General features: G+C 44.4%; 1 protein-coding gene across 1 annotated transcript; it reads right to left on the bottom strand.

The window, feature by feature from the left end:
* Window positions 1-3,109: 3,109 nt before the first annotated feature.
* Window positions 3,110-7,234, bottom strand: LOC124689322 (NADP-dependent D-sorbitol-6-phosphate dehydrogenase-like). Its single transcript, XM_047222870.1, has 5 exons — window positions 6,923-7,234; window positions 4,700-4,817; window positions 4,469-4,601; window positions 3,650-3,869; window positions 3,110-3,502 (listed from the first exon to the last, which is right to left on the bottom strand). The coding sequence occupies exons 1-5, from the start codon at window positions 7,232-7,234 to the stop codon at window positions 3,272-3,274; spliced, it is 1,014 nt and encodes a 337-aa protein (XP_047078826.1). The 3' UTR covers window positions 3,110-3,271.
* Between the last annotated feature and the right edge of the window lie 6,452 nt (window positions 7,235-13,686).

Genomic DNA, 13,686 nt, shown 5'->3' with positions numbered 1-13,686 from the left:
AGGAAATCTCGGATGCAATATTCCAAATAGGGTCTCTCAAGGCGCGGCCCAGATGGGTTCCATGCAAGGTTCTACTAGAACTAGGGTGTGCTCAAACATGAAATCATCCAAAGGGTCCTCAAATTATTTGACACGGGTCAGATGCCCAAGAGTATAAACGACATATCTGTTGTGTTGATACCCAAGATAGATAATCTTGTGGATCTCAAGGACTTGATGGCAATAAGTTCATGCAATGTGCCATATAAAATAATATCTAAATGCTTGGTTAACCAAATTGAGGCCTATCCTTGGTGATGTTATTTCGGAGAACCAAAGTGCATTTGTCCTTGGACGTCTTATTACGGACAATGCATGGTTGGCCTTTGAGTGTCTCCATTTTATGGATCACGGTATGAGTGCAAATAATCCTTATTGTGCTTATAAACTGGACTTATCGAAAGCTTATGATCGCGTTGATTGGATTTTTTCTAGAGGAAGTGATGCATAAGATGGGCTTCTCTCACCCGTGGATACAGTGGATAATGTAGTGTGTTACCACGGTGAGGTACTCTGGAAAATTTAATGGAGGTCTATTATAATTGGAAGCGTTCTCCCCCACGAGAAGCTTGAGGCAAGGTGATCCGTTGTCTCCTTTTCTTTTCCTCTTTATTGCTGAAGCTCTTTCTGCATTATTGCAATCAGAGATTAATACGGGTGGATTATCTCCTATTAAGGTGTGTAGGCGAGCACTCGGTATTTCCCATCTTCTATTCACAAATAACACACTATTGTTTTTCAAGGTAGAATGTGGGCAAGCGGAACGTCTGAAAAATATATTATTGGCACTTATGCAATCATGGGAAGGGCGGGCCTGGTGCAGCGGTAGAGCCTCACCGCCTGACTGAGAGGTCCCAGGTTCGAGTCGTGGTCTCCTCACATTGCACTTTGTGAGGGTAAGGTTTGCCACTAACACCTTCTCCAGACCCCGCACAGTGCGGGAGCTCTCAGCACTGGGTACATCCTTTACTTATGCAATCGTGGGGCGACTTATAAACCCAGGAACCCGCAATGCCCGGAGGATGTGCAAGGAGTAACTCAGAATATTCTTAATGTTCAGCATGATGATTTTGAAGAGAAATATTTGGTGCTTCCTACACCTGATAGTAGAATGGGTAAAGATAAATTGATAACTTACAAGCTATGCTTTCCAAAAGGTTTTTAAATGGGGTGATTTATCACAAGGTGGCAAGAAGATTATAATCAAGGCGGTAGCATAAGCCCAACCAACTTACATTATGGGCGTTTTCAAACTACCTATGTGGTGGGTGATGATTTAACCAAACTGATCCGTGATTTTTGGTGAGGGCGGGGTGCTGAAATAGGAAAGAGGAAAGCCCATTTGGTTAGTTGGGATATTTTAGTGATCTGAAACCTCACGGTGGCAAGGGGTTGAGAGATATGCGCACGTCAAACGTAGAGACTTATCATTAGGCCTAATATCCTGCGTGCCCGTGTACTGCATGCAAAATACTATCCACAGAGTAATCTAGTGGACACGATATTTACGGAAACCCATCGCCGATTTGGAATGCTATCGCTTATGGCATGGAACTACTAAAACATGGCTTAGTATGAAGGGTTGGAGATGGGAGATCAATACGCATATGGTGTGATAACTGGATACCACAAGATGTCGAGATCAAAGTGATTGGTCCTAAGGGACGATCATGGTTAACAAGGGTCTCTAGTCTTCTTGATCAGCATGGGAATTGGAATGAAGCACTAGTCCACAAAACATTCTCTGCAATTGACTCTAATCTGATTGTGCGAATTAAAATATTGTCTAGGAGGCTGAATGATTTTCTAGCTTGGCAACCAGAGAAAAATTGTATCTTCTCGGTGCGGACTACATATCGCATTGGCTTGCGTCTAGTTCACAAGAGAGAACAACTGGGACAGCAGTATTGCACCGCTGGGTGAAAAACTGATTTGGAAGAAGACATGGAAATGTAATGCACTAGAGAAGGTTCACATTTTCGCTAGGAAGATTTTATCCAATGCGCTTGCTACATAAGATAACAAACTGCGACGTCGTATGCCGGTGATTGGTCTTCGTCGTATTTGTGGCTCTGATCGGGAGGGCACGCACCATGCTCTAGTTCAGTGCTCGCACACGAGTGCCCTCTAGGAGGCGATGAGGGAGGTTTTTGGCCTATACCTCGGATTGATGGTCATGTCCGTGGACCATGATGATTGGCTAGAAGGGTGGTTGTTGTCTATGTCGTGATGGAGATGTGTGGACGTGTTTTTATGATCACATGGAGGACCTGGTATGCACGTAACGAGGTTACACATGATAAGCCATTGCCTTCAATTGAAGGATCTAGGCGCTTCATATGCAGCTACATAAAGACCTTGGAGAACATTACAAACCTATCTACTGAAGAGATTGTGAAGGAGAAGCAAACCATTGTTTCTCAACCGGTTGAAGGAGAAGAGGCCTGTGTCAGCTGATGGCATCATCAAGCTGAATGTGGATGGTGCTTATATAGCCCAGAACCGTGCAGCAGGGGCTGGAATGATTCTGAGGCGTGGTGATGGATCCATCCTTTTTTTTTTCGTTGTGTTGACCCTGCGGTTCTGCTCTTCAGGGCAGGACTCGGAGCTTAGCACGTGCATGGAGGGAATCACTATGGCGCTTCACTCGAGCTAGGAGAAGATCATTGTTGAATCAGATTGCCTGGAACTAGTTTCGATGGCAAATAATCCTGAGGGATAGCTCTTGCTTCGAACATATGGCACTCATCGTATTGTAGCTCTCAATAGGATACTTAGGGGACAGAATAGTGCAAGTCATGTGCTAGCTAAGTTTGGCATGTTGCAAGACAGATTTGAAGGTTGGGTGGGAACGGTCCTGAGGCCTTAGTGAGTCGTATCCTTCGGGATTGTAATGACAATATTATCTAATTAATACAACCCCGCTTTCCCTGCAAAAAAAAACAGATATGATCTAGTTTCAGATTATGGAAGAGTTCTACCATATAAGGGCCATTGATTTGTGTAACAAATAATTTGCCAGGAATCATTTGTTCAATGGAGCTCAAATGCATATAATTTTGTTTTAAGATACCATGAGAATGAACCGGATATATATTAATTGGCATGAATCGGACAATGAACTGATCAGCGGTGTTGCAAATACATCCTCTAGAAATCAATTTCGTCTCAGCTAAGAAATGGTAACTTCTTGTTGGTGCTGTCCGGGAAGCAAATCATGCAGTGGAATCGATCAAGCGTAGAGGTCAATGCCCCAGAACTTGGCTGGATTGTTGGTGCGGTAGTTGCGGTCAAGGGCCTTGATCTTATCCATGTCCTCGCCCGAGATGTCGAAGTCAAACACCGCCAAGTTCTCATCCAGCCTCTCCACCTTGGAGGTCTTTGGGATCACCACCGTGGTCCTCTGGAGGCCCCACCTGAGGACGAGTTGCACCGGCGTCTTGCCGTACTTCTCCGCCAGAGACTGCAACGTCGGTACAGAAAATGGTGTGAGAAACCCACCACACCATGTATTCACAAATGTTCTTTTTCTACAGATACTGGAATGTAATGTGATTCTGTGTAGAGCATGGAGCGATTATGTGATGTCTTGTGATTCTGTGACACCTACCTTGATGACAGGGTCGTCGAGGCATGAGACGGAGCCAAACCGCTCCGTGTTGGCAGTGGAGCCACTCAGGGGTGTGTGTGCAGTGACACAGATTCCATGCTTCTGGCAGAACTTCACAAGAGAGTCGCGCTGGAAGTAAGGGTGTGTCTCGATTTGGTTCACCGCGGGCTTTATCTTGGCATACGCCAAGCAGTCTCTGGTAAGGAAGATGTCGTAGTTGCTGCACTAATAACTCGACAGTAAGATCGAGGAACACAATCCTTCCAGGATGAGAGGTAGGCCGTGAAATGTCCAATCAGTAGAGACATGTGGACAACAGAATGGAACCACAGATTTATATTTGTGGTACAATCAACAACACCAGTTTATGAAAATTCAGGTTCAATAAGCCTTGAAAGGTGAGAGCACGCTCTTGAACTAGAAAGGAAAAGGATAAACTATATGCATTCGGCAACAAGTAACACCAACTAATTTGTTAAAGCAGTAAGTGATAACTAAAAACATCAGGAAGCACTGAATCATTATAAATAGGCAACAGACAAGACATATACGTCAAACAAGTTTATCTACTAGTAGACTAAGGGAACAACCAAGCTGGGCTGTTTCTATACTAGTACTACTCCGTATAAGTAAACTAAACTATGGTCATGACTAGGAAAAATGAAGACACTATCAACTAACTGATCCAAGTGATGAATTATAACATCAAGGAAGGTTTGCCACGCTAGATGAGTCAAGAACAAATACCTCAAAATCTAATTAGTATGTTTAAGGAATAAGGAAACACAAAAGAACCAACAGTAATATGTTTTATTATACCTAATCCCAATGCTGCGAACCAGTCCCATGGAAACAAGATCTTCCATTACATGCCATGTTGTCTCCAGTGAGATAGTGGCATCAATATCAAGCACACCATCGTCGCCAAGCACACTGGGAGTTATGCCAACTCCTGTTACAGTTTAAAATGCTTAATTCAGTGAGTCACCTGACGAAACATGATGAAATGTAATTCATCCATGCACAGTGAAAGAAAGACAAAGATTATACCAGTATGCTTAGTAGCTACCGGGAAGTGAATAAGGTAGAGATCTAGATAATCCAGTCGCAGCTTCTTCAGACTATCCTTGCAGGCTTCAACTACATGCCCATGATCTGAATTCCACAACTACAATCATAACAGACATGGAGATTTCAGTAACATAATAGACGTGTGGGGGGGGGGGGGAGGGGCAGGGGATATTGCAACATCCTAACAATCTGAATATTTGTAGTGAAACATAGTTATATTGAACATTTCATCAGGGTCCTAATGGCATCACATCACACGTCAGCCTCAACCGATAAAGATTTCTAAAATGAAGAAATGCAACAATTGACCCCCAAAAAATGGAATTCAGATCAGCGCCGAAAAATAAATTTTATTTGTGCTGTGGTAACTCGTAAAGTTGACCATGGTGTGGAAAAAGCACTGCTACAGCCTACAGTCTTGCTGCTTTTGTAAGCCAGCCAGTCCAGGGAAATTAGTTTCCAGACGACTATAAGACCTTTTTCCAGAAGAATTCACATGGCCACCATCAAGCTTTTTGACCACTTAACCTAATACTCAATAGGTTGTCATTGGTGAATCGAATTTTTAAAAGACGGGACCAGATGTGCAATCCATGCCTACCATTGATCTATGTAGCACCTGGCCTTACAAAATTTAGATGAAAAATATGATTACACTCTATCTTGGGTTCCAATATCAAATCTAACCAACTATCATACAGTGGTTTAACCAATGTTAAGAATTCAAAATTCTGCTATGTTATCTCATCCTTCTGTATGCAAAGCCTCATTGGGCCTGCTCATAGGCCATACTTTGACTCAGGTCTTTGCCCAAAGGGATAATGATGGCGTCATTTCAAACTATCTGGATGATCTTGTTTGTGACATATGTCGAGAGATAACCTCGTTAGCCTGTTATCTTGTCAGGGTGTGAACGGCGCACATAGGTTGTGTGCACGCTGTCGTGTGAACAACACACATAGGTTGTGTGCAGGCTATAGTGTGAACATCACACATAGGTTGTGTGATGGTTGTAGTGTGAACAAGGCACATGAGTTGTGTCCTGTGTATGCGAACAATGCACATAGGCTATGTACTGAATAGACGAGGCATGTTGCAGTGTCTTTGCAGTTGCCTCCAATTTGGGCTTGTCAGGTTTGAAGGGAACTGACAAGAGTAGCTAGCACAAGTTGAGTTTGAGTTGCTCGCCAAGTCGGTTCATGGAGCAAGCTGAACTTGTGTATAAATAGATCGTAGCATATGGTCTTTTTGGTTCGGATCCGATGCTCGCCTTACCAAAAAGTTGATAGGCCTTTGATATTTGGCTCTTATTCCATCGACCTCCAAAATTTTGGCTAGCCTAGCCCAGCCCCAGAGGTACAGTGTAAATTTATCGCCGCGAAATCTCTGAAAAAACATTGCCAATTAGAGCTACCACAGAATAAAAGAAGAAACAATAGCTACAGCTCTAACTCGATTGTTTCCTTCCTGCAACTCTGTTGCTCATCATCCGAATTCAAATCGCACCACATCACCAGAACAAGATTTTTTCGAACCAAGTTGAAGTTTCACAGCGACTGCACACAAATCATCCGAAACGAGGCAAAGTTTTGCATTTGATTAGTGGAAAAACCGGATGGAAACCAATACAACCGGGGCCAAGCACTAGCACAGGTACGATCCCGTGCTCCATTGCTCGCAGCATCGTAATATAACAAAATGTACTACTGTATGCATGTAAAAAAGCACAGGTAAGAGGTAAAAGCACGGGTAATATAGTGCCAAAAATATACTATTGTGGCCAAAATGGAATCTAGTTAACCACCTAGACCCGATTAGTCATCGGTGTGATAGCCGATAAATCGGCTTGCCAGAGTCAGACTGATTGATTGGCCACTGAATAGACCCTTATGGTTTTGGTGACCCTCCTCATCGGCCAGTTAACTGAAATATCGGCCTGACATATGGAACAGTGTCGAGCACTATGGCTACCACTGTCGTCCGCATGATTCCGGGCGGGGCCGCCCCAGCGTCCTCTCCTCGCCATGGACCGAGCAGCCTCCTGCCAGCAGCTCACGACGCACGCAGTGGGTTGGCTCCAATCAATCCCGACGTGGGCCTGCTGCCGGCTGACAGCAACACGTACAGCGGCCGATCCAGAGCCGCCCCTGCAGGTTGCAGCAACCGCCGCTGGACCGGACGAAGACTCCGCAGCACAGTTGCCTCTACTCCACCGCGCAGTGCGAACCGTGCCGCCGCCTCGACCACTTCCGCGGCGCCGCAACACAGCATAGAACCCCGCCGGCGCGGAGATGAGTCGCGGGGATTCGATTCGATGTGGGGAGGTAGAGACTGGACAGGAGTAGGAGGCGGGCGGGCGCGCGGGTGCGTACCGGCGCAGTCGAAGTGGCGGTAGCCGGCGCGGAGGGCGGAGTGGATGAGGCCGCGCAGGGCGGAGGAGTCCATCCGCCAGACGCCGAGCCCCACCGCCGGCATCTGGTGCCCGCTGCTCAGCGCCAGCGTCGTTGCCGCCATCCCTCGCTCCTTCACCGCTGCTTCCGGTGCGCGGGCTCGCTCGCCGGAGTGGAAGTGTGGAGTGGGAGTCGGCGATGCGATTACGCGCGGATCGGCCGGTTTGGCTGCCAATCCTATTTTTTCACGATTACTGTACAACAGGTTGGGCTGCAAAAACGGGATCGCAATATCCCGCAAATCACAGTAATTAGTACTCCCTCCGTTTCTTTCTATAGTGCCTATAGATTTTTGGCATTTGTTTCAGAATATAAGGTTTTAGCTTAGACTTTTTTTCAATTACCCCCTCCCCGTTCAGCTCCCAAATCATTCAGCTCCCAAAATTGTTATGGTAAGTTAGGAATATATGGATTTCCCAAATTTTACGTTGATCTCAAATCGTTCAGCTAGGGGTCTTGTGTAAAAAATACTCTTGCGCTAATTTCCGTGCTAAAAAACAATAGGCACTATAGAATGGAACAGAGGGAGTAGTACAAACTATACACTACAGTACATGAAATCAATCGGCACGTGCTAAGTTGTACTATTGGAAACCCAATTCGACACCTTAGAGCATCTCCACCAGCCAGCGAGCCCGAAATACTAGCCATCGCCCGCCGCAAACACTCCTTAAAAAAATTAAACTGTCAAAAGTATGTGCCGGCAACAAATAATAGAGAAGAGTGTTTGAATGGTAGGTGGAGAATGAAAAAGGAGAGAGAAGGGTAGATCCGAAGAGAGACAATACCACAGCGGAAATCTTCCTACGTAGACTTTGTTGCCAGCAGATGTTAACGTGTCCGATAGCCTCTCTTCCAATAGGATTCCTTTGAGATTTGCCGTCGCTTATATTGGGATTGGGATGACGTGAATTTCCACCGAAAGCGTTGGTGCGAACTGTTTCTCTCACTGTGATCCCAATAATACACGTGGCATTTTGGATCGTACATGGCCTAAGAGCATCTCCACTCGTTTGCCCTCCCCACGCCGAAATCCGGGGAAATTTACGTCCAGATTGGACGTAAATTTGGCGTGGGAAGGAGTAGTTTCCAGCCGCGATCTCAGGCCAAGACGGCGATTTAAATTTGAAAAAAGGGAAACTTGACAAACTACGGCATAAAACCGTCGAATTTAGACTAAATTTAATGATATTTACTATATAGAGGGCGAAGTTCGTACATAGAGGCCGAATTCGACTATATTTTGAATTCGGTTAGGGGGAATACACTTGCAAATATAAAAACACGGCGCTCTACATGCCGAAATGGCGGTAGAACACCGTGTAGTCGCCGCCATCATCGTCGGAGCCGTCGTCGTCGAACTGCGGCGGCGCCGAAGCCGCCCGGGCCGCCGCCTTGGCCGGCGTCTCCCCAACGGCCGCCGATGCGAGGCGGGGACGGCGATGGCTTGTACGGCTCGTCGTCGGAGGCTTCGAGGTCGATGACGGGGACGACGGCGCCGGACGGAGGAGTCGCAGGCCGCCGGAAGCGAGCGGCGTCCCGGAGGTACCTCGCCCTGCCGCTCCGCTTCTTCCTTCTCCCACGCTCCCTCGACCGAGGCGCGAGCCCGGTCGAGCGGCATGGCGTTGTCGGCGGGTACGAGATCCTGGAGGGAACTCGCGATGACGGCTTCGAGGATGGCGGCGTCCTCGGCGCTTTCTTCCTCATCGACTTTCACCTTCGCTGGTTTGCGCTTCCGCTCGCCGGAGGTGTCGTGGTCGCGCTTGGGGCGGCGCCGTCCTTGTGCCGTCGATGGTTCGGGGATGACGATGCCGCCGCCGCCGCGCGTGCGGTGGCTCGCCGGGGAAGAGGGCTCCTTTTTCACCGGCGCCAAGGATGGCGCCGATCTGGAGATCGACCTCGCCGCCGAACCGGACGACGAGGAACTGGCAGCCATACGCCGTGGCTGCCAGTGATACGTCTCCGACGTATCGATAATTTCTTATGTTCCATGCCACATTATTGATGATATCTACATGTTTTATGCACACTTTATGTCATATTCGTGCATTTTCTGGAACTAACCTATTAACAAGATGCCGAAGAGCCGATTCTTGTTTTCTGTCGTTTTTGGTTTCGAAATCCTAGTAACGAAATATTCTCGGAATTGGACGAAATCAACGCCCGGGGTCCTATTTTGCCACGAAGCTTCCGGAAGACCGAAGAGGAGTCGAAGTGGGGCCACGAGGCGCCGCCACCATAGGGCGGCGCGGCCCGGGCCCCGGCCGCGCCGACCTATGGTGTGGGGCCCTCGTGTGGCCCCCCACGTTGCCCTTCCGCCTACTTAAAGCCTCCGTCGCGAAACCCCGCACCGAGAGCCACGATACGGAAAACCTTCCTGAGACGCCGCCGCCGCCAATCCCATCTCGGGGGATTCTGGAGATCTCCTCCGGCACCCTGCCGGAGAGGGGATTCATCTCCCGGAGGACTCTTCACCGCCATGGTCGCCTCCGGAGTGATGAGTGAGTAGTTCACCCCCGGACTATGGGTCCATAGCGGTAGCTAGATGGTTGTCTTCTCCTCATTGTGCTTCATTGTTGGATCTTGTGAGCTGCCTAACATGATCAAGATCATCTATCTGTAATACTATATGTTGTGTTTGTCGGGATCCGATGGATAGAGAATATCATGTTATGTTAATTATCAAGTTATTACCTATGTGTTGTTTATGATCTTGCATGCTCTCCGTTATTAGTAGAGGCTCGGCCAAGTTTTTGCTCTTAACTCCAAGAGGGAGTATTTATGCTTGATAGTGGGTTCATGCCTCCATTGATACCCGAGACGATGGATGTAAAGTTCTAAGGTTGTGTTGTGCTCGTTGCCACTAGGAATAAAACATTGATGCTATGTCTAAGGATGTAGTTGTTGATTACATTACGCACCATACTTAATGCAATTGTCCGTTGCTTTGCAACTTAATACTGGAAGGGGTTCGGATGATAACCTGAAGGTGGACTTTTTAGGCATAGATGCAGTTGGATGGCGGTCTATGTACTTTGTCGTAATGCCCAATTAAATCTCACTATACTCATCATGACATATATGTGCATTGTTATGCTCTCTCTATTTGTCAATTGCCCGACTGTAATTTGTTCACCCAACATGCTTTTATCTTATGGGAGAGACACCTCTAGTGAACTGTGGACCCCGGTCCATTCTTTTATACTGAAATACAAATCTGCTGCAATACTTGTTCTTTACTTGTTTTCTTGCAAACAATCATCTTCCACACAATACGGTTAATCCTTTGTTACGGCAAGCCGGTGAGATTGACAACCTCACTTGTTTCGTTGGGGCAAAGTACTTTGGTTGTGTTGTGCAGGTTCCACGTTGGCGCCGGAATCTCTGGTGTTGCGCCGCACTACATCCCGCCGCCATCAACCTTCAACGTGCTTCTTGGCTCCTCCTGGTTCGATAAACCTTGGTTTCTTTCTGAGGGAAAATTTGCTGCTGGGCGCATCATACCTTCCTCTTGGGGTTCCCAACGAACGTGTGAGTTACACGCCATCAAGCTCTTTTTCTAGCGCCGTTGCCGGGGAGATCAAGACACGCTGCAAGGAGAGTCTCCACTTCTCAATCTCTTTCCTTTGTTTTTGTCTTGCTTTATTTTATTTACTACTTTGTTTGCTGCACTTATATCAAAACACAAAAAAATTAGTTGCTAGTTTTACTTTATTTACTATCTTGTTTGCTATATCAAAAACACACAAAAAATAGTTACTTGCATTTACTTTATCTAGTTTGCTTTATTTACTACTGCTAAAATGGCCACCCCTGAAAATACTAAGTTGTGTGATTTCACAACCACAAATAATAATGATTTCCTATGCACACCTATTGCTCCACTCTGCTACTACAGCAGAATTCTTTGAAATTAAACCTGCTTTACTCGAATCTTGTTATGCGAGAGCAATTTTCTCAGTGTTAGTTCTGATGATGCTGCTGCCCATCTCAATAATTTTGTTGAACTATGTGAAATGCAAAAGTATAAAGATGTAGATGGTGATATTATTAAATTGAAATTGTTTCCTTTCTCATTAAGAGGAAGAGCTAAAGACTGGTTGCTATCTCTGCCTAAGAATAGTATTGATTCCTGGACTAAATGCAAGGATGTTTTTATTGGTAGATATTATGCCCCTGCTAAAATTATATCTTTGAGGAGTAGCATAATGAATTTTAAACAATTGGATAATGAACATGTTGCTCAAGCTTGGGAAAGAATGAAATCTTTGGTTAAAAATTGCCCAACCCATGGACTGACTACTTGGATGATCATCCAAACCTTCTATGCAGGACTAAATTTTTCTTCGCGGAATTTATTAGATTCAGCTGCTGGAGGTACCTTTATGTCCATCACTCTTGGTGAAGCAACAAAGCTCCTTGATAATATGATGATTAATTACTCTGAATGGCACACGGAAAGAGCTCCGCAAGGTAAGAAGGTAAATTCTGTTGAAGAATCCTCTTCCTTGAATGATAAGATTGATGCTATTATGTCTATGCTTGTCAATGATAGGACTAATGTTGATCCTAATAATGTTCCTTTAGCTTCATTGGTTGCCCAAGAAGAACATGTTGATGTAAACTTCATTAAAAATAGTAATTTCAACAACAATGCTTATCGGAACAATTCTAGTAATAACTATAGGCCATATCCTTATAATAATAGTAACGGTTATGCTAATTCTTATGGGAATTCTTACAACAATAATAGGAATACACCGCCTGGACTTGAAGCTATGCTTAAAGAATTTATTAGTACACAAACTGCCTTTAACAAATCTGTTGAGGAAAAGCTCAATAAAATTGATATTCTTGCTTCTAAGGTTGATAGTCTTGCCTCTGATGTTGATCTTTTGAAATCGAAAGTTATGCCTAATAGAGATATTGAAAATAAAATTGTTACTACAGCAAATGCCATCCAAGTTAGAATTAATGAGAATATAAGATTAATGGCTGAACTGCGTGCTAGGTGGGATACAGAAGAAAATGAAAAACTAGCTAAAGAGAAAAATATAGCTAAAGTTTGGACTATTACCACCACAAGTAATGTTGATTCCTCACATGTTGCTGCACCTCCTACTATCAATGATAAAATAATTGGTGTTGGCAATGTTTCTACTCCTAGTGCAAAGCGCGCAAAATTACCTGAAACTGCTAAAACTGCTGAAACTGCCTGTGATAAAACTGCTGAAATTTTTTTCAACCTTGGGGATGATAATCCCATTGCTTTAAATTGTAATGATTTAGATTTTGATGATTGCCACATCTCTGAAGTTATAAAGTTCTTACAAAAACTTGCTAAAAGTCCCAATGCTAGCGCTGTAAACTTGGCTTTCACAAAACATATTACAAATGCTCTCATAAAAGCTAGAGAAGAGAAACTAAAACTTGAAACTTCTATTCCTAGAAAGCTAGAAGATGGTTGGGAGCCCATCATTAAAATGAGGGTCAAAGATTTTGATTGTAATGCTTTATGTGATCTTGGTGCAAGTATTTCTGTTATGCCTAAGAAAGTCTATGATATGCTTGACTTGCCACCATTGAAAAACCGTTATCTGGATGTTAATCTCGCTGATAATGTTAAAAAGAAACCTTTGGGGAAAGTTGATAATGTTCATATTATGGTTAACAATAACCTTGTCCCCGTTGATTTTGTTGTCTTGGATATTGAATGCAATGCAACTTGCCCCATTATATTGGGAAGACCTTTTCTTCGAACCGTTGGTGCTACTATTGATATGAAGGAAGGGAATATTAAATATCAATTTCCTCTCAAGAAAGGTATGTAACACTTCCCTAGAAAGAGAATGAAGTTACCTTATGATTCTATTATTAGAACAAATTATGATGTTGATGCTTCGTCTCTTGATGTTACTTGATATACACTTTCTGCGCCTAGCTGAAAGGCGTTAAAGAAAAGCGCTTATGGGAGACAACCCATGTTTTTACTACAGTATTTTTGTTTTATATTTGAGTCTTGGAAGTTGTTTACTACTGTAGCAACATCTCCTTATGTTAGTTTTATGTTTTTTTGTGTCAAGTAAAGTCTTTGATAGTAAAGTAAATACTAGATTTGGATTACTGCGCAGAAACAGATTTCTTTGCTGTCACGAATCTGGGTCTAATTCTCTGTAGGTAACTCAGAAAATTAAGCCAATTTACGTGAGTGATCCTCAGATATGTACGCAACTTTCATTCAATTTGGGTATTTTCATTTGAGCAGGTATGGTGCCCTAATAAAATCCATCTTTACGGACTGTTCTGTTTTGACAGATTCTGCCTTTTATTTCGCATTGCCTCTTTTGCTATGTTGGATGAATTTCTTTGATCCATTAATGTCCAGTAGCTTTATGCAATGTCCAGAAGTGTTAAGAATGATTGTGTCACCTCTGAACATGTTAATTTTTATTGTGCACTAACCCTCTAATGAGTTGTTTCGAGTTTGGTGTGGAGGAAGTTTTCAAGGATCAAGAG

The sequence above is a fragment of the Lolium rigidum genome, chromosome 2 (assembly GCF_022539505.1).
Source record: "Lolium rigidum isolate FL_2022 chromosome 2, APGP_CSIRO_Lrig_0.1, whole genome shotgun sequence".
Classification (NCBI taxonomy): Eukaryota; Viridiplantae; Streptophyta; class Magnoliopsida; order Poales; family Poaceae; genus Lolium; species Lolium rigidum.
The sequence above is the reverse complement of the archived record's forward strand: the minus strand, read 5'-3'. Positions and strand labels throughout refer to the sequence as shown.